The following is a 23,513-nucleotide window of genomic DNA, read 5'->3' as shown; positions in this document are numbered from 1 at the left end:
GAACACAAAATAATGGACTCTGCCCTTCAGAGTTTTGCAGAAGTCTCTGAAGTGGTCTCAACCAACAAGTGAAGATTAGGTAGAGTTAACAAAGCACTGGATGCAGAAGCCGTGTCTCAAGGACAATTTACATTTATTTGCTGATGACTCTGACTAAACATAGTTCAAACACAGCTGAAGTTAAAGAGTCTGTCAGGTGAAGCCGCTTCTTGCCAACAGCTAAAGGTGGTCGATGAAGAGCAATCTGAGCATCATCTTCGGGCTGAGGCCCTGGTTTTGGGCAAACAGCTGGTGGGTGGACCTGGTCCTTTCCACGTGGGTAGGGGTCTCCAGGAACTACTCCTTATTCTCATACTTGTGCTTGATGTGTTTCCACAGCTTCTGCATTTTAAAGACAAGAACCACAAACTTTTAGCTTTGTATCTCGTATTTTGCAGCTACCTCCACTGTCCTGGTCTCTAAAACAAGCTTGAGAGAAACATCTACCAGCTGGGGTGGGCAAACTGGAAGCAACACTAGGTTTGCCGCACATTCCTAACACTTGTAAACTGCTTTGATGTTATCAATTGCCATGTAAAGGTAAGTGGAAATGGATGGATGATCTTTCTTTTACAGGAAACTGAGGTAGACAGACTGAGATAATTACACAAACGTACACAATTATTAAGGAACAGAGCCTCGAAGAGGTCTTGTATCTTCAACTCCCAGGTATTACTCAAGAGGTCCTAAATGCATAGCCCCAAATACTTCACATTGAATCATTTTTTAATCTCATTAAACCTATGATCCTTGGGTCAGGAACTAGTTGGATTCTCATTCCTTTTTTTTTTTTTTAAGATTTTATTTTTTTAAGTAATCGCTACACCCAACATGGGGCTTGAAATTACAACTCCGAGATTGGGTGCTGTGCACTATACCAACTGAGCCAGCCAGATGCCCTTGATTCTCATTCCTGAAAGCACAGATTGGTAAATTATGACAGCATACTTAAATGCTTTTTCCACACATTGGGAATGGCCCGCAGAACTGCCTGCAGGAGATGGAACAGGGGCAACACTTTCATAGGGACAGGCAGCTTCAAATTAAAAACACAAGTGAATGGTGTAACAGGCCTATCTGCAGGAGACCTTCCCTAGCATGAGCCACAGCGTAATGATGAAAAGCGTGTACAGCAACTAGCACAGTGTTGGCACACAATGAGTCTAAAAGGTGTGGTTATTCCCTACCTTCTGCTTTCACTTTCTCCTGAGGAATGTAACAAATGTTATTTTTTGAGTGTACCATCTACCAGGTACTGTGGCACCTGCCTGTATCCTCATATAATCCTCACAGTAATTGCCTACTGTAGTTACTATCAGCTCTACATCACAGATAAAAGTGAAGCTCAGAGAGGTTAAGAAACTCGCCCAACTGAACGCCACAGTTATTAAGTGACAAGGTCCAGTATCCCCATCCAGGGCTCTCTGATTTTATATTCCCATCTCCAATTATTACTACCACAATGCCTACGTGGGAAGCCTGGGAAAGTGAAGAGTGCTATCTGAAAAGACCAACCACAGTATCTAAGGAGATGTCCTTTTCACGACCCTCGCCCGCTCAAATCTGCCCTTGAAACCCTCAGAGAGGAGACTGTGGGTCCGGGTTGCAACTCAGACTCGCCACTGACTTCCTGATGGTGTAGCCCCAGTAAGTCCTTTGCTCTCACGAGCCTTTAGGTTTTGCTCCTGCAAATGGACAAGTGGGTATGTGGGGTGTGAGACAGCAATACTTATAAGCCCCACAAAGTGGGATCATTTAATGTTTTGGGATTCACATTCAGCGAAGAGGACATACGGCAGTCGACCGACAGAAGACCCTCAGGGTTTTCCCCTCTATCTTAGTAAAGGCAGACTGAGTCCCACCCCACCTCCACTCCCACTGTCACCCCTCAGGCCGGCCCAAGGTCAGGGATGGCCCAGTCCCTCACCCCCTGGTTGATGTGTTCGTAGATTGCGTCCGCGCCTTGATCGAAGGCGCGCTCGAAGAACAAGGCTCCCACGGCGATGGTGAGGGCGAAGGTGGAGGTCCTGCGGAACAGCAGCGAATACAACCTCGCAGTAAACGTTGGGGCAGCCATGTTTCTCCGCTATCAAGCCCGCGCCTGCGCCGCGGCCGATCATGCGCTCCAAAAGCCCTCGACGTGCTATACTTTATGGGATTTGTAGTTTTTCTGAATCTCAGCACTTATCGTTTTGAACGACAGAGGTTAAGTGATGGATTTGCGGGGAGGAACAGTCTCGTAGGATTTAGATCAGGACGGCCCAAATAGTGTGGTAAGATTTGTTACCCAATGTTTCTCAATAATTTCTCGCTGAGTGAATATCCTGAACTACAACACCCAGAAGCCCTCGCGCTCCCTTTACCTCCCCCAACCCCCGCGCGGTCTCAGCTATGATTCCCAAAGGTTTCTGGGAAGGACAGACTGATATTCAAGGAAGGACTACGAATCCCAGCAAACAGTTCGCGACACGAGGGCGCCGAAGGAGGAGGAGCTCGGAGCCGTCGGGCCCTGCGGAACCAGGTACCCTCTTTGGCAGGACGTCGAGGGGCTAGTCTTAGTCGTCTTTTCCCAAGGGGAAGATGTGGGCTTACCTTTCTAAGTCCCTTACCGGCTCTGTGGGCCGCACCAACTTAACGGAACGGGGAGTGAATAAAAGGGTGAGAGGGCCTGGGCGCCCAGGTCCCTGGCTCATCTCTGCCTGTCTCCTCTTTTAGCCCCAAGTCCAGGCCTAGAGTTGGAGCCTGTGGCAAAGTTGGGCCCTAGGGCTGGGCCCTGAGGCTTGAACCCCTTTACCCAGTGTCCGGGGGAAGGGGCGGTTCTGTACATGCTTCCTGTTCCCCTCATCCCTGGGCTTCGCCCCCTGGAACCCTGACCTAGAAGGGGGAGATCTGGGGACCACTCATCCCTTCTTGGGGATAGAAATAGGGGCTTTGGTGTATTAGTGCCATTCAACTGATAGTTTCTTAGTGCCGCCTCTGGGCCATGCCCTGGGGACCTAGTGGTGAACAAGTCCCTGCTGTCATGGAACGCTCATTCAATGTGTGGGCAGATCGGGGAGGTGTGGTAACCACAAACAAGTAATACTCTAAAAAGCAAAAGACAGGTTGATTGAGGAGAGTCTGGCGGTGCTATTTTAACCAGGGTGTCTAGGGAGACACTTTAACCAGAGACCCGAACGAATGGAAGTCGGTCAAACAGGATAAGGTTGGTGCGACGGACTTGAGGCTGCAGCAGTCCTGGAGTGCTTGAGGGAAAGCGATGGGGCGGACTGTGAAGAGGTGGGCTTGGGTCAGCTCATATGTGGCCTTGTAACCCATAGTAAGGAATCTTCTTTTTAACTGCTCTAGGAAGCCACTGAAGGGTTATAAGCTGGGATGTGACATGATCCAATTCATATTTTAATGTCATCATTCTGGCTGCTCTCCGGAGAACAGATGGAAGAGGGGAAGTTATTGTGTTGGGTCAATTGAGACAGGATGATAATTTAGATTAGGGTATGGATTAGAGTAGTGATCAGATTTGCGATTTTGGGAGGTAGGACAGACAGAACAAGGTGACAGATGCGTGTAGAGGGTGCCAGAAAAAAGAATGGAGAATGACATCTCTTAAGTTTTTACCTTAATTACTTGAAATCCACAGGGATGACCTTAAGCTCTGTTTGGTCATGTTAGGTTTGAGCTGCCCCTTAGACATCAAGCGGAGATGCCCGGAGGCCAGTGGGGATTTGGATCTGGAGTTTAGAGGAGAGGTCTGGGCCAGAGATAAGTCATTGGCATAGGTACTGAAAACCTGGGATTAGAGGCCTGGATCTGACTTGGAAAAGCAAAAGGAATTCCTGATTGGGGATGGGGAAGAAAAGTGTGAAAAGCTCTAAGCTCTAAAACCATGATGAGTTAACCATAACTGCAGTTATTTTCTATTTGCAAAGAATCCTGATAGCTCCTTGGGACACAAAGTTGTGAAGCTTCTAGGATAGAATACTTTTGTCTTGCTAACAACAAATCTGGCTGATGGGAAGTTCAGAGGAGGGAGGAATTAGTTAAGTAAGATGGTTTAAGAAAGACCACAGGGAGTTAAGGTGTGGCTTGTTTTATTTTATTTTGTTTTTTTAGCTAATTTTAATTTTGGAGGAACAATTTGGAAATACTGAATTTTCTTTAAGCTGCTTACTTCAACTTAGAAATTATACATATAAATCTAGAAAAATAAGAAAAATGACCTTCACTTTTCCTTTGATGTTAGACCTCAAGTTGAACTAACCTTAGATTCCTTTAAACAGTCAGCCCCATTTACAGCTTAATTACATTCCCTTACACATTTATTTCGCTTATAAATTTCATATATTTGATTTTCTCTTTGAGTACTTCAGATACATAACCTAGCAAGTATATTCTCCCAAGAATATTTAAACATTACTAGAAAATCTAATAAATTAAACTTACAAACATAATGAATTTCAAGTTCTCGTAAACAGTTCAATACTTTTAAGAGACTTAGTTAAATTCTTTTATGTCACTGGTTCTCAGTCTGGAAAGCTAAAAAAAAATACAGATGCCATCTCTGACATGAAATTAGGCTATGGGGGGCACCATTAGTAGCTTTCACAGCACTCCAGATGATTCTAACATGCAGCCAGTGTTCCTAATCATTGCTGACCTTTCAACTTGAAATGATAATTCTAGTATCAATTAGTGACATGTTTTATCAATTACCTAACTATATATATATTAAACATCTTTTTTTTTAAGATTTTATATATTTATTTGAGAGAGAGACAGAGAGCACAAGCAGGGAGGGGGCAAAGGGGGAGGGAAAAGGACAAACAGACTCCCCGCTGAGTGCGGAGCCCGTGGGGGCTCAATCCCAGGATCCTGATATCATGACCTGAGCGGAAGTCAGACACTTAACCAACTGAGCCACCCAGGTGTCTCCCTACCTATATTAGAACTTCTGTATCTTTTTTTTTTTTTAAGATTTTATTTATTTATTTGAGAGAGAGAGAGAGCACATGAGAGGAGGGAGGGTCAGAGGGAGAAGCAGACTTCCTGCTTAGCAGGGAGCCCGATGCGGGACTCGATCCCGGGACTCCAGGATCATGACCTGAGCCGAAGGCAGTCGCTTAACCAACTGAGCCACCCAGGCGCCCTGTATCTTTTTTTTAAAGTAAGCTCTATGTTATGCCCAGTGTGGGGTGTGAACTCACGACCCCCAGATCAAGAGTCTCATGCTCTACGGACTGAGCCAGCCAGGCACCCCTAACTTCTGTATTACGTAATCTCTATTTTTTTAAATTTTATTTTATTATGTTATGTTAGTCACCATACAATACATCATTAGTTTTTGATGTAGTGATCCACAATTCATTGTTTTCGTATAACACCCAGTGCTCCATGCGGTAATCTCTACAGTTGCACGCTGATCAAGATCGAGTTGCACGCTCTACCAACTGAGCCAACCAGGTGCCCCCAATATATTTCTCAATTCCTAATTTCTGTATTTTAAATTGGAATCACAATACTTATCTGTCATACTCAACATGTCAAAATCTTTTCAGTGTTATACTTTTTTTTTTTTAAAGATTTTATTTGTTTATTTGACAGAGACAAGTGAGAGAGGGAACACAAGCAGGGGGAATGGGAGAGGGAGAAGCAGGCTTCCCGCTGAGCAGGGAGCCCGTTGTGGGGCTTGATTCCAGGACCCTGGGATCATGACCTAAGCCGAAGGCAGACGCTTAACGACTGAGCCACCCAGGCGCCCCGTCAATGTTATAGATACTTTTAAATAGCAAGTATATGCTGACTATTACTAAACTTAGGTCAGGAACATCAGTAATTTTGATTTATTTTACTACCTTTATTTTCAATTCTAAAACTTACCTGGAGCGTGACAGGATACTTAGTAAGAAAACAGCTTTATACATTGTAATGAATTGTGTTTAGCATTCCAATCAAGTTGGGTTTACCATTTCAGTGAGCTGAGGTTATTTATGATCAGACCCGTTTCTGACTGAGGCAAGAATCCAGGGGTTGTGTCTCCCCAGAGTTACTGTCCCCAGTAGAGGCTGCTTTTGGGATGCAGGGACTAGAGAGGTCAAGGAGCAGGAGAAGCTTGTTCCCCCAGCCTTTGTATTTTAAGGGGTATCTACTAGAGAGTACTAGACTCACTGATTAAAATGCAGATTTCTGGGCCCCGCTCCAGAACCGCTGAGTCTGAATTCCTGGAGATCTGACCCGGAAGACTTCATTTGTATTAAGATCCCCACCAGGAGCCATGGAAAATCTTGAGCAGGAGTCATTCTAAGAGGGTCGATCTGATGCTGCCCAGGGTGGGGTGACTGAAGAGGCTGGTTTGGGTGTTGGGAAATGAGACCTGACTTGGGCAAAAGAAGGGGAGACAGAGGCAGATCTGAGTCCAGGTTTCTGGTTCAGAAAGCCTCCATCAAACTATTTTTACTTTTCCTGTTTGGAAGCTCTAGCCTCCTGGGACCTGTAACTATCTGATGAGAAACTGTGTCTCCAGTCTGCAGCTCACTGGAGCCCAGATTCGGGTTTCGCCAACCCGTGCTGAGCCAGGTCTGCTTAGAATCATGGTGTGCCCTATCGGCCTTCAGTCAGGGACTGGGGTAATGTCTGCCGCAGATCTCTTTCAACAGTAGCCCTGACTGGGTCCATCCAGGTGGACCAGGTCATTGGAACAATCCACAGCAGCCTCCTGAGGGAGAAGGAATATAGTATTTATCCTTGCTTGACAAATTTCCCACTTTTTTGAAGGGAATTTTTTGAGAAAATTTAAAACAATACACACTAAATGTAGAAACTTAGAAAAATACAAAGTGAGAAAAAAATTCTGGACATAATTCTATTATCGAGACATGGTCACAGTAAATATTTTGTGTCTGCTTGTGGGTGTTTGGTTCTGTGGGTGTGTTGGGGCAGAACGTTCTTTCTCCTTAAAAAAGTGGTATCATGTTGTACAAAATGTTGTGATAAGCCATCTTTTTTATTTAGCAAAAAGGGAATAGTCTCCTTTGACTTGATTTTTTTTTCTTTTTTTTTTTCAAAGATTTAATTATTTGAGAGAGAGAGGGAGGGAGGGAGGTGCAGAGGGGGAGAGAGAGTCTCAAGCAGACTCGCTGCTGAGTGCGGAGCCCGACACAGGGTGGATCCTATGACCCTGAGATCAGGACCTGAGCTGAAACCAAGAGTTGGACACTCAACCAACTGAACCACCCATGCGCCCCTCCTTTGGCTTGATTTTTAATGTCTGTCTGGTAGTGTATTGAACAGATGTGGCTCATGCCCTACTCTTGATCCTTGCCAGCTGTGGGCTCCCTCTGTCCAGTTTTCTTTTTGGGTAAAGATGAGGATAACGGGCTTTTTGAGTCATGTCATTGAGCCCCCCACTCCTACCCTGTCGGGGAAACTGAGCAGCCTACCTGCATATAGTGAGCAATGTATAACTGTCAGCCGTTCTTACTGTCGGACATTTAGATTTCAGTTTTAGGACAAGTTATGGTGCAGTGACCATTTTGGTACCTAGATCTTTGAGACCATCTCTGATCATTTCCTTGGAGGAATTCCTATTGGATGTAGCTGCCCCTCCTTGGTGCTCTCTGGCACACAGCTTGTCACCTAGGATTGTTACTGGGGGCACATCAGCCAGCCATCCCAGCATATATTCAGTGCACCTTCCTGTGAGAGCAGGGCCTTTGTGTCATGAGGTGTGAACCCCATTCTGGCAGAGAGGAAGTGTCAGCAAATGTGTGGCTAGTAAATAAATGGCTGAAGGGAACCATAGAACTGGAAGATTATGCCTGTGTCAGGGGATTGGCTTCTTTGACTCAACTCTGGAGTGTTTTGGGATATGGGGCACTTTGTACCTGGAGCCATCACATATTTTAAAGTGATTTAGTTTTTTCATTTGTTTATTTCACTGTATTCATTACCTATTGCTGCATAACAGACTACCCCGAAAACTTAGCAACTTAACACAGCAAATATCTCATACATCTGAGGGTCAAGAATTTGGGAGCGGGGGTGCAGCTGGCTGACTCAGTCAGTGGAGCATATGACTTTTGACCTCAGAGTCGTGAATTCAAGCCCATGTTGGGTGTATAGCTTACTTAAAAAAACAAAAAAGAATCATATGTTTTAAAAAAAGAATTTGGGAGTGGCTTAGCTAGGTAGTCCCGGCCCAGAGCTCCCACAAAGTGGCAGTCGAGCTATCTGCTGGGGCTGCACTCATCTAAAGGCTGTACTGGGTGGGAGGGTCCACTTCTAAGCTTGCTCACACGGCTGTTAGCAGGAGGTCTTAGTCCTTTGCCACATGGGCCTCCCCACAGGGCTGCTTATGGTATGGCAGCTGGCTTCCCCCAGAGTAAGTGATCAGAGAAAGAGGCACCAGGACGGAAGGCATATTGTCTTATCACCTGATTTTGGAAGTGACATACCATCATGTCTCTTAGTCATACAGACCAGTCCTGATATGGTTGAGGAGCAGACAACACAAAACACAAACCCCGGAAGGTGGGGGCCACAGAGGCTGGCTGCCACATCCACAGATGTGTATTGAGCACCATTGGCATGCCAGGCACTCCGCTAAACACCCTAGTATCCATGATTTAATCCTCATAGTAATCTTATGGAATAGTTTTATTCCATAATTCCATAAGAATTATTAACTCCCAGGGCACCTGGGTGGCTCAGTCATTAAGCATCTGCCTTCGGCTCAGGTCATGGTCCCAGGGTCCTGGGATCGAGCCCCGCATCAGGCTTCCCGCGGAGCAGGGAGCCTGCTTCCCCCCCCCCCACCCCCCCTGTCTGTGTTCCCTCTCTTGCTGTGTCCCTCTCCGTTGTTTAAAAAAAAAAAAAAAAAAGAATTATTACTCCCATGTCCCAGATGAGGCCCAGAGGGTGAGTAGTTTGTGTTGTTTTTTTTTTAAGATTTTATTTATTTATTTGACAGAGAGAAACACAGCGAGAGAGGGAACACAAGCAGGGGGAGTGGGAGAGGGAGAAGCAGGCCTCCAGCAGAGCAGGGAGCCTGATGCGGGGCTCGATCCCAGGACCCTGGGATCACGACCTGAGCCGAAGGCAAACACTTAACGAGTGAGCCACCCAGGCACCCCCAGAGGGTGAGTGGTTTGCTGAGAGTTTCACAACCTAGAAATGGCAGGGATGAGAGTCAGACCTGGGTTGAATGATTAGAGTAAGGATTCGCTTGGGTAGTCTGTGTGACTTTGGGTAAGCTCTCACCCTCTCTGTTCTTCAGTCCCTCATCTACGTTAGACCAACATTTTGCTGAGTGTGGTTTGTGGACTGTGCCTCATTTTCCTTAGATCCTGGCCCTGGCCCAGCCCTGCCGAGTTAGGAATTGCTGTGGGTGGGGCCCCCCACTGCCTTACAGTGCCAGGAGTATGATGATATATGTGCCTTACCCCAGGGGGTGGAACACATAAACAAGGTCAGGATGAGAGAGGTGTGTGGTCACTACCAAGCACTCAGGTGTCTGAGGGAGACCCCTAACATAATGGGGCTCCTATCAGGGAAGACATCTGGATCTTCCTGGCACTTGTGTCGGAGTTGGGCTCTGAGTGGGTAGCCTGCAGGCCACGCCCCCAGGCAGTTCCTATGCCATCAACTCCAGATGGCGGGCATATGTGGCACTGGGACATTGCTGAGCTCCTAATGGGTGTGCAATAAAGCCGTCCTCTGGCTGCCGTTTACTGTTTACCTGGGGTCTGGCGGTGCCATAATTAGAAGAAGTGACATGTGAGCTTGAGGGCAGCATGTGGTGAGCACAAGGCCTGGATAATTATTACAGTGCACATCCCAGCCCTTACCCACAGCCGAGCTGTTGGCTTATTTTAGCCTTGTGCCAAAGACAGCTCTGTACCTGAGACACACACGATGAAAGGAACGAAGAATGTCAATGAAGCACAAATATCTGCCCCATGACAGCGTCACAGCAGAACAGTGGGATGGGAAGAGGAAGGGTTCAGGTTCACCCAGACCCCGGGGACAGTGCTGGCTCTCCGCGCCTTGGTGTCATGGTGAGGTCTCTCCAAGAGGGTGCGTGGGGGTCCTCCACGCCACTGGCCCACCAGCAGCACTCAGGCTGATGAGATATTACTATCATCAGTGTCTCTCTCAGTCTTGGCTTTGAGCAAATTAGGAGTATTTCTGAACCCGTATCCTCCTCTGTGAAACAGACACCTTGACACCTACTCAGAGGGTCTCTGTGAGGATTAAATAAGAGAATGGAAGCCAGGTGCGTAGCACGAAGGAATCCAATGCTATCTTCCCTTACCCCATCCCACCCCCATTCTCTTTTCTTCCCTCCTCCACCCCACAGTGTCTCAACTAGTAGGTAAGTTTTTCCTTGAGCCTGGAAGACTGAGGTCATGTGCCGTGGGATGGCCGGGTGTGGGTTAAGTCAGTAGAGCAGGGCTCTGCTGGAGACCGGAGTCCTGTGGGGAGGGCGGTGGTGGCAGCAAGAGACCCGTCTTTAGGGCCTTGTGTGTCTTTCTTCTCTGTCCATCCTCGTCCTGGCCCCTAGATCCAAACTTGCGGAGCAGAGGGTCTGGGAGATGTAGGTGAGCAGAGGGCGAGAGGCCTTGGGTTCTGCGGGCAGCTCCTTCCGCAGGCACCTGTGCGTGCGAGGCCCTGTTCCTGGTGCTGGGGTGCAGCAGGACGGACAGAACTTTCCGCCCTCGTGGAGCCTGCATTCTAGTGGGGAGGCGGACACACATGACAGTAAAGCAGCAGGTTGTAAGGGGGGCGGAAGTGCCTGTGGCTGCCACTCTTAAATCCAGTGGTCAGGGCAGGCTCACCGGGAGGGCAGGGGAGTGAGCCGCCTGGATGGGCACAGTACCAGCACTTACAGCCTCCATTCTCGGAGCACTAACTATGTGGCAAGCATCCTAATATACTACTGCCTTGGTCAATCCACAGTAGCAGTGGGGGTCCCTAGTTTATAGCTAAGGACATACGCAGGAAGATGAACTAACTTTCTAGAGGTCACCTAGCTGATAAGTGGCAGAGCTGGGATTCAAACCCACACCTGTGTGATCCCAGAGGGTTGTCCCACTAACCTCCCCTGCTGCCCTTTGGCCACGAGGAGCCCCCTTGTCACCTGGTGAAACCCCAGGGAGCCAGCAGCTGCTGTTGCAAACGTGGACCTGGTCCCTGAGAGTGGGCGGGTGGCGCTGTCTGCGTTCCCAGCAAGGGAGTGGGGCTGGATGGTTTTGTATTGCACATTGGGCCTTGTTCGCATGCTGCTGAGCGCACCAGCCTCAGAGGATGCGGATGAATCACGGGCCAGCTTAGTCAGCACCCCATGCTGATGTCTGGGCGCCCTCGGAGATGTCCAGCTGTCTCCACCCCCCTTCCCTGACCTCCCACTCAGGGCTGCCAGGTGCGGTGGTGCAGGCTGTGCCTTGTGCAAGGACACCTGACTGAGGGGTGAGTCGGAGTGAAATACGCTCTGCTTGCCAGATTGCCAAACATGCTCTGGCAGGGCACTGTATCTGTCTGGAAGATTCTGCACCCACACCTTTTCCTAATGTGTGCTAAGGCACTAGAGCCGGAGGCAGTTGGGTCAGGAGCGCTAGAAGTTCACAGCTGCCTGGGTGAGGTCACCTTGCTGAAGCCCAGCTCCTGCCCAGGACCTCTGCCTCCCTGGGGACAGGCCTGCTGGGCGGTGGGACGCCCAGGCTGCCCTGGAGCTCGTCTGCTCCCCTTGACACCATCCCCGGGCCATATGGGCTCTGCAGAGCTGCTGTTCAGGGCAGGCATCTGGGCCCACTGTGAAGGCTAAAGTTCCAGTCCCACCTCTGCTTTGTGCTGTGTACTTTGGTCAGCCCACTTCCCCTCTCCTGGCCTCACCTTTCCTCATCTGTCATACGGACCAGCTGCCCCCACTTGTCACTTGGACACTGATATCCTGTTCCTTGTTCTGAGCCTCAGTTTTCTGAAATATGGGCCTTTTGGAGACCAATAATAATGATGGTGATGCTGCCTGTTGTTTCTTGAGGGGCTCCTGGGGGCCAGGCTCTGCTAAGTTAAGTGTGTGTGTGGATGATCTGATTCTCAGAACAATCCCTGAGGTGGGCACTGTTACTATCCCAGTTTTCATAGGAGGAAACTGAGGCCAGAAGTTAATTAATTGCCCACCATCACAGAATTAGAAAGCAGTGGCACCTGGGGGTGCCTGGGTGGCTCAGTTGGTTAAGCTACTGCCTTCGGCTCAGGTCATGATCCTGGAGTCCCGGGATCGAGTCCCACATCGGGCTCCCTGCTCAGCAGGGAGTCTGCTTCTCCCTCTGACCCTCTTCCCTCTCGTGCTCTCTATCTCTCATTCTCTCTCTCTCAAATAAATAAAATCTTTAAAAAAAAAAAAAAAGAAAGCAGTGGTACCTGGATTTAAACCTGACTGTCTGCAGAGGCCCTTAGAGATCACCTGGTCTAGCTGCCTGCCTCCCCCTTCACACATGGGGAGACTGAGGCCTCAAGTGGGCAAGTGACAGAGCCACAGCCTCACCTAACAGAGCTGGGACTAGAGTGTGGGGTGCATTGGCCCTCCCTGGACAGCTGAGCTCCGCCCCTGTGCCAGATGCAGGGTGGGCAGAGGAAGGAAGGCGTGGGTGGGCGCCTCTCCGCTGAGGCTGGTTTGTCCTCTGCGGTTTGTGCATGTGAGAGAGAAGAGGAAACACACACACAGGGAGTCCACTGCCGAGGGGCTCATCATTTGACTTCATGGAGGCTTTCCCAGCAGATGCAAGTGCAGGCACCGTGAGACCTGCTCTGCCTTTCCTGGGAGTGTGACCCGGGGCACCCCACAGCACCTCTGTGAGCCTCAGTCTTCTCCTTCGCAAATGGGATTATAATACATACCTCTTGGGTTTTGAATGGGCCACGTGGTCCCCAGGGTGTAGTGAGTGATTAAGAAGGAGAGCTGTCAACAGTATGATTTGTTGGGAGGAGACTTTTCTAAGTGATTAGGAGTGTGGGCTCTAGAGCCACCCTGCCTGGATTCTGAACCCAGCTTGGCTGCTTTCCAGCACCATGACCTTGGCTAAGGCACTTTGCTTCTTGGAGCCTCAGTGCCCTCATCTGAAAAAGTGGAGTAGGTCCTACCTCAAGGGTTGTCCTGAGGATTAAATGAGATGATGCATTTTAAAGCTTTTAGCCTAGTGCCAGCACACAGTAGGTGCTCAGTAAATCAAACAGTAGGTAACATTTATTGAGCACTTGCTAAATGCTGGACATTATTAGTGTCATTTGTATTTCCATTACTCTTTCATTAGCAATTCATTTGGATTAGCAAACTTCTGTTCACTGCTCCGCAGGCAGTCAGCTAACCTGTCAGATCCACTGTCTCACCTTCCTGAAAGGAGAGGCCTAGAGAGGTCCAAGGTCACACGGCCAGCTGCCCAGTGCCCTATGTGGTGTTATCCAGCTAAGCCTGCCGCAGAGCCACCGCTCCATCTCTGCTTCCCTCCTCTGACACCCTCCCCTCCCCTCTCCTCCCCACGACGCTCCAGAACCAGCAGCTCTTCAGAGCTTGAGGCTTCATGAATGGCTTGGTTAAGCACTCGGCCGTTAAACGTTCATCTCTTACAATTTCATTCCAATTCCTATAAGTTTATTGGCAAGACGGGGTGTATTAGAGCTGCCAAATTTAATATATCAAGTCCATGTGTCTGGGATGCGGTTTCTCAGCAGTAATAGGAGAAGAGAGGTTTTATACGTTTTCATTTTGAATGACTGTCTGTTCCTGATCCCATTACTGCCCTTGACTTAGTGGCCACTGTCTCTGTCTGCCACGGGAACAGCCTTCTCTATCGACCCACCTGGCTGCCTGGACTGTCCAGGGGGCTTGTTTTTCTCTGTCTCTCTCCCCCTTCTCTTCTTCCCAAGATGCAGTCCCCCATCCATCTGCCCTGTGGTCAGGTCCTGGCCGTATCTTTAATTTGCCAAGTCCTGGGAGTCACGCTTTTGCTGTTAGCCTGGGTTGCTTACGGAAGTCACTTTCCTTCCTCTTCTGGGCCCCAGGAACCTGCAGTGGGAAATGAGGGATCAGACTATAGGACCTGAAGGGTGAGGGGCTAGTCTGGGCTCAGCCTTTGCAGATCCCACTTGACAACCCAGAGTGGACCCATTCATCCTCTGGTCTTGTGTCAGCAAACTGGGGGACCCAAGGGCTGGCCCTGACACTCAGAATTACCCCCTACCTGTGGCTGGAGATCTCCTGGGTCAGGTGTGGCAGCTGTGGGTCACCATGGCTGAGGGGTCCTAAGGGTCTTAAGACCCTGAAACATTCTCATTTCCCTCTCTGATTGATGAGGACCTGCCATTTAAGAGTTTAGCTAATCTCCTGGCGAAACTGTTTGCATTTCTGCCTGAGCCCTCTGGCTTCTGTAAGCTTTGAGCTGGCTCTGGAAGAGAGGACACCCAGCAGTGGGATTTTTAGGGCATCTGGGTTTTGTGTTCTGCTCTCCAGCTGTGTGACCTTGGGCAAATCACTTCCTTTCTCTGAACCTCAGTTGTCCCATAAGGAAAATGGGAATTAATCCATTTACTCAACAAATATTGGTTGCCTACTCTGCACCATGTGCCACTTTGGGTAGTGGGGCTTCAGCAGTCAACAAAATAAAAATATCCCTACCCGCATGGATTTATATTCCTGTTGGGAGAAAAAGGTAATAAATGTAACAAGTAACTTATTATTTCAAAGGTGATAAAAATGAAGCAGGGAATGGAGAAAGCTAAGTAGAGTGTTCTGCAATTTTAAATAAAGCTGTCACAGGAGATTACTGAGAAGATAGTATTTGAGTGAAGATGAAGGAATCATGTGAGCAGGGGTGGCAAGGAACAGCATCCAGGCAGAGGGGCCAGCACATGCAAATGCAAGAGGTGGCCAGGTGCCTGGCGAGTGCCTGGCAGGTGTGAGGAGCAAAGATGGGGCTGATATGGCCAGATGGGAGAGAGGGAGGTCAGAGGTGGCATGGGGCTGGGGGGAGTGGGGACGTGGCCAGAGGGTGTAAGGGGGTAGCTCTCCACCCTGGCTGCATAGGAGAATTTCCTGGGGAGCTTTACAAAAATGCTGGTGCCTGGGTCTCACCCTTGGAAGTTCTGTGGTCCACTGGCCCTGGGGTGGAGGCTGGGCATCAGGATTGTTAAAAGATCCCCCTGGAATGAGACCTCTCAGGCCATATTCATTGGCCCACGTAGGTCCTCCGGGCTGTTCTGGGGTTTAAATGAGGCGTGTGTAACCAGAGCCTTCCTTACACTGGCCTTCAGGGAGTGTTCATTTGGGGTGCTGTGCTGCCTGATGTCGTTTCAGAATGTAGGTGAGGTCCGGAGCTGAAGGACAAGAAAGAATTCTTGAGATGTCTTTGGTGCAAAAGAGGTGATCTTATTAAAGCATGGCAACAGGCCCCGTGGGCAGAAAGAGCTGCTACACTGGGGTTGTGAGGAAGGGCTGATTATATACTTGGGAGGTGGGGGACGTAGGAAAAAGGGGTGTCCTAAAGGACTTTCATATGCTAAAGAAGATATTGGAGGCCTGGCTATTGTCCAACTAAGGTTGTTTTTCCCTCTAGTAAGGCATTAACGTTAAGATAGTTGGGAGTTTTATATTAAGGAATATTATACTCTGCCTATCCCAAGTACTTGTCAATGGGCTGCAGGTTATAAAGAAGTTTAATTTTATTTACATTCCCTTCTGCCTTTGTTTCCCACATCACTATGGAGGGGAGGATGATGTTCAGACTCCCAGGAAATTGAGTCTATGGGTCTCTGAAATTTAGGCTACTGGTAAGAATGCCTTTTCCTTGTAAATCACTAAGATATTTGTACACTGAGGGAGACTCCTGTCCCCCAGGACTGTGATCTCTGTCAGTTAACCATTTGTTTCTCCCTTCCCTTAGTTTTAGGGCAGCCGGGAGTGCCCAAGGAATGTCACACAGGTCCCACCCAGGGGGTGCGGGGTGTCGCTTGTGCTTTGTCCTCAGCTTGCCTCCTGTTCTCTCATCACTGTGGGCTTCAGCGGGTGGTGAGTCCTCCCTACTCTTGACTGAGCGCTTTGGGCTTCCCAGGCAGCAGCAGCAACCCGGCTAGACGGCCATGGGGAAGCACTACTTCTGTGACTACTGCAACCGCTCCTTCCAGGACAACCTCCACAACCGCAAGAAGCACTTGAATGGGCTGCAGCACCTCAAGGCCAAGAAGGTCTGGTATGACATGTTTCGAGGTGCGTGCTGGCTGGCTAGGCAGCTGGGCCACTGGAGGCCAGCTTGCCGATCTTTCTTATTGGCAGACAAGGAAGTACCCATGGGCCAGCGACAGGCTTGGCCTGGGCTCTTGGAGGAGCCAAAGAGAGGAAGGCTGGGGCCACCGGGGCATCCTTAAGGGCAGATGGGCCGTCCAAGGGGCAGGCTGGAATGTGAGCTCCATCCCCCAGTAATCTTGACCGAGAGGAGGGCTCCATTTTGCCAGCCTTTGGGGATACTGTGGCCAGGAAGAAGGCTTTTCAAAGGAGATGATGTTTGAGCCAACAGTGGGAAAGATAGGGAGAAGCCAGCCGCAGCATTTTGGGCAGAGGGTATGCAGAAGCAGGCAGCCGTGAATAAAGCATCAGGTGCCGTCCGAGCAGAGGAGAGAAGGTGTGGCTGGACCCAGTAGGAGAGGAGGTTGGTAAGGGCTGAAGGCGGTGGCAGGGCTGGGGCCAGATTGTGTAAGTCTGCGGAGGCCACAGTAAAGAGGGCAGCTTGCCCCAGGGTGAGGGCCGAGGGCAGCCTTTGAAGGCAGTGGCCAAGAGCTACATTTGACAGTGATGCTTGCCTGCTGCGTGAGTGTGGGGTGCAGTAAATGGCTGTTGAATGACTGGCTGGCCGGATGAATGATCGAGCTCCCAGAGAGAGGGCTTTTCCAGGGAAAGGCTTCTCCGAGCAGGTGCCTCCGAAGCAAATGAGCTCCGGCCATAAGCACGTAGCACTGAGCCTGGCACCTTCGAGGTGCTCACTACAGGGGAGCTGCTGCTGCTGTCCATCAGACATGGACACTGAAGAACAGCGAGGGAGATGTTGGGGTGGCCAGCCAGGAGCCGATGAAACGGAGAGGGAGCTTGGTGGTGGGGTGGGGTGGGCCCAAAACTTCCAGCTTCCCCCACCGGCTGGGGCAGGGCCAATGCTTCATGAGTTGGGGAGCAGGATTCCCAGAGCAAAAGGAAGGAGCTGAGTCTCAGCAGCCAAGAAGGGAGGAGAAGGGGAGACAGAGTTCCCTGGTCTGAGAGTCAGAATTCACAAGAAGGGAGTGGGCATTTATGGAGTGTCTGCTGCATGCCGGGAGCCTTTTGTGGTTTGTCATTTGCTTCATCAGCAATTCTCTAAGGCAGAGCTCCACCCTTCAAGTTAGGATCACCCAGAGACCTTGAAATAAAAAACGCTGGTCACTCGACCCCACCCCAGAGGCAGGTTTGGGGTGGGGCCTTGACACAGTATTTTCAGAGCTCTCCCAGACTCATTTCTGAGGAGGAAGCTGAGGCTCAGAGGCTTGGGAGAGGGAGGGTGGCCAGGCTGCGCAGCAGGCCAGGCATGGCTGAGGTTGCAAGGGGCTGGGAGTGGGGACCGAGGGTTATTCAGTGGCAGAGGGCTCTCCTGGGTGCCAGGGAGGCCTCTGACTCTGGTGTCAGGCAAAGGCTCCCTGCCTCCCAAATCCAGTGGGGACTGTGATCTGGCAGGAGCCAGGCCTCAAGATTACCTTGGTGTTTCCTCCCAGCCGAGTCTCAGCTGAGAACAGGTGGGTCTTTGGGTCGAGGGCTGGTTGGCAGAGGCTATTGTGTTACTTAAAGAAAGATGAAAGAGTGGGTAACATAAGGGAATGCAGTGGGGACCCTGCATTCCTAGTGTCCTCACATCCCCAGGCACATTCAGTCCTTAGAACAGCTCTGCAAGGGAGGGTGGCTGGGCGGGCATCCCCACTTAAAGGTGGTGACTTCCAAATCCAGAGTGGTAGATGATACTCACCCGGGGTCCACAGCTGGCATATGAGCTCTTTCCACTTTAAGAGGCTTCGTCGGGGCTCCAGCTTACCTGAGCAAACTGCACAGCATAGACTTTGGGGAGGCATGTGGCACCCCAGCCTGGGCTAGGACTCAATAACCACTTTGCTCCCAGCTTCATGGCCTCAGACAAGTCCCCTCACCCCCAGAGGGGCTGACCATGCTTCTGCCATGACTGGGACAAGTGTGAGGTCTGGAGCTAGGCTGAGTGGCTGTCAGTCCCAAGGTGTCACTCATGAACAGTGTGGTCCTAATCCTGCCTTGTGTAGAACAGCCATAACAACAATATCCACTTCCCCCGGATGCGACAGGGCCTCAGTATTTTCATGACGACTGTGTGGCAGTAAGGGTTCACTCAGTAGGAACTATATGGGTCCACAAAAGGATTGGCCTCAGGCCCTTTATCTCAGTGAGCACTTAGCATGTCCTTGGCTCCCAGGCAGGCTCTGAAGACTTACAGATGAATAAAACAGAGCCCCTCTCCTAGGCAACCTCACTCCAGTTATAACAGTGTGTTCTTGGCAGAACCCCTGTCTTGTACAGGTCTCCATGCCCTGCCCACCTCGCCCTCCAAGCTCCAACCACTCTGGCCATTACAGATACTGTCCCCTCTGTGGGCACGCCTTTCCTGCTGTCCTCCATGCCCTCAGCCTAGCTCTTCCATCTCAGAATTCAACTCAGGCAAAGTGTCCTCAGGGTTGCCCTCCCCAGTCCCTGGGCGAGGTCATTTGGCTGCATGCTAGTTGTTCCCCTGTTTATGTCCACATGGCTTAGTGTGACTGTTGGACTGGAAGGGAGAAGCAGGTCTGACTTATTCTCCACTAAATCCTCATCCTGGCATGGTGCCTGGCACACAGGACGTGCTCAGTAAATGTTTGTTAGATGAATATCTACATGAGCAAGCAAACAAACACCAGGCACCAGGGCAGCTGTTAATTTTCCAAGATGAAGCAAGAAGGACCAATGGGGTCAGATCACAAGGAGCCTTGAATGCTGGGTGGAGGAGCATGCCTTCTTTGTGCAGGCCCTGGGCTCGGGTTCTCAGTCCTGGGTGCCCTTCAGAGTCACTGGAGAGATTTTAACAATTCTCATGCTCTCCCCCTCAGATGAATTAAAGCAGAACCTGAGAAGGATGGGACCGGGGATCCCTGTATTTTAAAGGCTGACTGGCGATTCTGCCATGTGGCTGGGGTTGAGAACCACCGGCCAGATGCTGGACAGCCTGGAACTTTTCTGCCACACTGAGTGCCCCAGCCAGGGTGCCTTGGCTAGGACTCAGGCTCAGACCCCCACCCAGTCTCAGCAGTCCTACCTCTGGGACGTGGAGATGGGGCTGGGCAATGTTCACATGCTCCCACCAGCCCACCTCCCCTGGGAAGGTCTGTGGAACTGGCTGGACAGGCTGAGTCTGACAGGCGCAGTGCTGATGGATGGACACCCCCTACCCTGCCGGCCCCACCCACAATCCACCAGGTCACCCCCTGGAGTGAGTCCTCTGATAACCAACTCCTGCCCGCAGCTGCCCACTCCCACCGGCTGCCTGGCCCTGGGGAAGGGAGGAAGGGAGAAGCTCCCATCAGAGCCGGCCACCGAGCCAGCCACCTACCCCGCCACCAGGAAATCCGCAGCCACACGGGGAAGGGCAGGGGCTTTAGACTCACACATGAGGGTTCAAGCCTGGCGCTGCCACTTCCTGACTATGTGCCCTTTCCCCTGTTTGAACTTCAGTTTTCCCCTCTGCAAAATGGGGATGTTAGCGCTGTGTGGTGGGCTTGTGAGGACACAAAGTAAGAACTGCCACTGCTGAGCATCCACGACGGGTTCGGAGCCCTGGCCTCACGTTGGTGTGATGCTAAAGCACTCCCAGCCCCACTTTCCTGGCAATTCTAATGTGCCCTCAGGGTTGGGGATCACTGGGCACCTCTGCCAAGTGCCTTGCATCCATTACCTTATTCAGTTTGCACAGCAGCCCTATCAGAGGAGAATTTTCCTCCCATTTTACATATGGGGCAACAGAGACTTGGAGAGATGAAGCAGCTTGCCTGGGGTCAAGTGTACCTGGACTTTGAAACCTGTGGTCTTTCCTCTACTCCAGCAGCCTCTAGAAAAGGCAGTGGACCAATGGGGAGAGTGACCACCAGCCCAGGCCCCCAGGGTGACATCAGGGCCTCTGAGTCGGGGCACCTTCCCGTCTTAATAGATTTTGGCCGATTGATTCCTTACCTACCAAGAAACACACAAACTTAAACCATAAGTATATCATGAAAATAAAGGTCGGAAAAATCGGAGGAAGCCAGGGTTAAGGTTTGCGTCCGGAAAGATAGCTGGGAAGCCCTGCGGAGGCCGGCGGCTGGCAGGGGGAAGGAGGGAGTGAGAGCACGTTGCAGCCTTGGCTGTGGAGTGACGCCCGAGCCCTGAGACTTAACGGGGGGCTTCCCGGGCACCAGGAGGTTTTTTTTTTAGCTTTCTATTTTGCAGTAATTACAGATTCACAGAAGTTGCAAAGACAGTATGGAGAAGTCTACCATACCAGGATTTAAAAAAAAAAACAAAAAACTGCCCAGGTGGTTCCATTGTGTGGTCAGAGCCAAGAACCTCAGACCAAAAACTTGGTTCTTGCCTTTGGCCAGGTCCAGGTGGGGAGGAAAGGGTTGAGGTCACCTGAAGCTCAGATGCTTCTGCCGAGCGTCCCCACCTGTGGTCATCCCCTCCTACATTCCTGGATGGGAACTCTTTCCTTTCCTGATCTCGGGGGTAGGAGGTGCCTGTATGCAGCCAAAGTCTGAACCTGGACCCTCGCTCTTCTTGCAGATGCAGCTGCCATCTTGCTAGATGAACAGAACAAGAGGCCGTGCAGGAAGTTTCTACTGACAGGTAATGTGTTCTGCTCAGTTTAGTTCCCCCCAGGGACCACCATGCCCCATCTGGCCTGCTCAGACCTCTGCAGAGCCTCTCCCCTACCCCAGCCACCATCCGAAGCCCACTTTGTGGTCTTGGTGCATCAGCCAAGTGGTCAGTTGGGGCCTTCCCAAAGGTTGTGCCAAGGGACTGACATCCAGGGCCTGGTTCCTCAGCTCTCCCGACCTAGAATGTGATTTTATTGGCCCACCCAGAACAAGCAAGTACTAGGAGATTGCAAGTAAATCTGGTAGACACTGATGGGTCTGATCGACTGGCTGATTAGGTTAGCCTGGGAGCCCATCCCAGCAGGCAGGGCTGGAGACAGTAACAGGCTTGATGAGAAACTTCAGAATTAGAACCAAGGATGCTAAGTGTTGATTTGACTACTCAATACCCGCCAAATAAAGGTGCATATAGGTTCAAACAGATAAAAACCTCAGTAAGTGAAGGAACTAAGAGCAGATGAAAATAAGGGTAGGAAAAATAAGACAAAGCCAGGAGAATGATTCGTTTCCTCCATGCTTGCTTTGAGTTCCTGTATACTCTCTAGGAGTTTGGCCCTGAGCTTCCTAGTGGCCAAGGCAAAGAGGAGAACCGTGGTGATTACCATGGTATGTAAAAGAGCTTGGCTCTGGGGAGAGGTAATGCTGTTGGCCTAAGGAAGCCATATGAATGGCCACACTCCCCTCAGGAGCCGGCGCTGCCCCTAGAATAGTCACCAGGCCTGCAGGTCAGGGGCTTCCCCGACAGACTTCACTTAGATGTGAAAACACCACTGGTAGGTTCTGCTGGCTTTGGATACCTTCAGTCTCCCGCTATTTTGAGACACAGTTTGGTCTCCCCGGTTGAGATTCAGAAAGCTACCCCAGGCTTTGGTGCCTTCTTGAGGAAGCTACCATTGAAACCTTTCTGGGGAGCAGTCCAGCGGCTCATGCAAGCCAAATGGGCAGGTGGGCACCAGGCAGAGGGCACAGCAGGTGCAACGGCCTGGATTGGAGAAAGGAAGCATGACCCTTTCAGGGACGCCCCTGTGGTTTCTTGAGGCTGGGGAACAGGGGCTGGGACCAGGGGAATGGTGACAATAGACAAGCCTACAGGAGACCTATGCACCCCAATCACGGAAGTCTTCAGGATTTGCTACCCAGGGTCGTGAACGGCGCAGAATGGACCAGACAGGTTGCTCTGGCTACTTGTGTGGATGGGGCCAGAGAGATTCCAAGTTTTTCTTTGGGGGTGGGGTTGTTACTCTGTGGACTCTAAAGCCTTGCACCCCCATCAGGGCGCCCCTCAGCGCATGGTGGGAGCTCTTCCAAGCAGTGAGTGACTCTGTCTTCTCTGCCTTCTATTGCAGGCCAGTGTGACTTCGGCTCCAACTGCAGATTTTCCCACATGTCAGAGAGAGACCTCCAGGAGCTAAGCATCCAGGTGGAGGGTGTGTTTTGGCGGGGACCCTGGGTTGGGGTGTGAAGCGGGCTGCTGGGGGGATGCCAGATATGAGGACTGCAAAGCTGCCCTGTGCCTCTCCACCTCCTCCTCTTTTTTTTTTTTTTTTAAATATTTTTTTTTTTTTTTCAAAGATTTTATTTATTTGCCGGGGGCGGGGGCAAGCATGAGCAGGGGAGGCGGCAGGCAGAGGGAGAAGCAGGTTCCCCGCTGAACAAGGAGCCCGATGCGGGGCTCGATCCCAGGACCCTGGGATCATGACCTGAGCCAAAGACAGACATTTAACCGACTGAGCCACCCAGGTGTCCCCCTCCTCCTCTTTTGTGGCCACCTTGTGGAGATAAGCTGAGGGCTGCCCCAGGTGATGGGGGGGGTGTCAGGAATGCCTCCAAACCACTGCAGGCATGAGTGGAGAATGAACAGGGGAGCCCCCATCTGTGCTCTCTGTGGGGTTTAAAGTGACATGTGGGGCTTTTCTGTCCAGGAGCCCTTAAGGGTGTGCCTCAGCCTCATCTGTGCCCTGCTGGGTGCTCATTCAGGCATAGCCTTCCTCCTTTCATCCATCAGGCAACATCCGTCTCGAGCCCTTACTCGGCACCAAGCAGACCCCCTGCTGCATTCTTTGGGCAACGGGATGAACCTTCCCTGCCCTCAGAACTCTCAGGCCTAGTAACTCCAAGGAAGAACCAGGCTAGCTTCCCCTGGAAACTGCCATGTCTGCTTGTGGGAAGTTCACTTCCCATTTCTCCAGTTAGAGAACAGGACATTTCCACTTTGATGGTCTTAGTCAGTCTTCTCATGAAACCCCTCATGGAACAGATGGAGAAACTCCAGCTAGCCTAGGGGGGAAGGGCCTCACATGAACCCCCCAGCAGGTGAGAGGCCGATTCTCGCCTCCCAGGGGGCTGTTGCCCACTCTTCACTCTGTCCGGGTGGCCTCGGGGCCGCCAGTGAGTGTCCGGGGCAGCGTGGCCTTTGCCCTCGTCCCCCAGTGGGCCTCACCCCCCTCTGACCCGTCATAACCTCAGGCCATGCCCTGCTCTGGGGAGCCAATGGCAGTGCGGCC

The 23,513-nt window shown here is 50.8% G+C and overlaps 2 protein-coding genes across 5 annotated transcripts in view; one reads left to right on the top strand and one right to left on the bottom strand.

Moving 5' to 3' along the window:
* Positions 1–116: 116 nt before the first annotated feature.
* On the bottom strand, positions 117–2,155 carry UQCR10 (ubiquinol-cytochrome c reductase, complex III subunit X). The gene is made up of 2 exons (XM_025858138.2): positions 1,967–2,155; positions 117–381 (listed from the first exon to the last, which is right to left on the bottom strand). The coding sequence occupies exons 1-2, from the start codon at positions 2,114–2,116 to the stop codon at positions 337–339; spliced, it is 195 nt and encodes a 64-aa protein (XP_025713923.1). The 5' UTR covers positions 2,117–2,155; the 3' UTR covers positions 117–336.
* A 299-nt stretch (positions 2,156–2,454) lies between these two features.
* ZMAT5 (zinc finger matrin-type 5) overlaps positions 2,455–23,513 on the top strand; it is a 28,458-nt gene continuing 7,399 nt past the window's right edge. For 2 of the 4 annotated variants that reach the window (XM_025858135.2, XM_073886880.1), the window contains exons 1-4: positions 2,455–2,560; positions 16,140–16,294; positions 20,915–20,977; positions 22,356–22,436. In XM_025858135.2, the coding sequence (XP_025713920.1) occupies positions 16,168–16,294; positions 20,915–20,977; positions 22,356–22,436 (271 nt within the window). In that variant the 5' untranslated portion in view covers positions 2,455–2,560; positions 16,140–16,167. Of the gene's footprint in view, positions 2,561–15,385; positions 15,452–16,135; positions 16,295–20,914; positions 20,978–22,355; positions 22,437–23,513 lie in introns of those variants that run through there. The other 2 variants (XM_073886881.1, XM_073886882.1) reach the window with 2 other exon arrangements.

The sequence above is a fragment of the Callorhinus ursinus genome, unplaced genomic scaffold, assembly GCF_003265705.2.
Source record: "Callorhinus ursinus isolate GAN/ISIS: 27379988/994484 unplaced genomic scaffold, GSC_fseal_2.0 scaffold72, whole genome shotgun sequence".
Taxonomy (NCBI): Eukaryota; Metazoa; Chordata; class Mammalia; order Carnivora; family Otariidae; genus Callorhinus; species Callorhinus ursinus.
This window is presented reverse-complemented; position numbering and strand designations above follow the sequence as displayed.

Bases quoted from the DNA above. Each gene is read 5' to 3' on its own strand.
- UQCR10 (XM_025858138.2), bottom strand. From the start codon at position 2,116: ATGGCTGCCCCAACGTTTACTGCGAGGTTGTATTCGCTGCTGTTCCGC. The intron at 382-1,966 runs GTGAGGGACTGG...TTTAAAATGCAG, and splicing joins ACGAACACATCAACCAGGGG to AAGCTGTGGAAACACATCAA.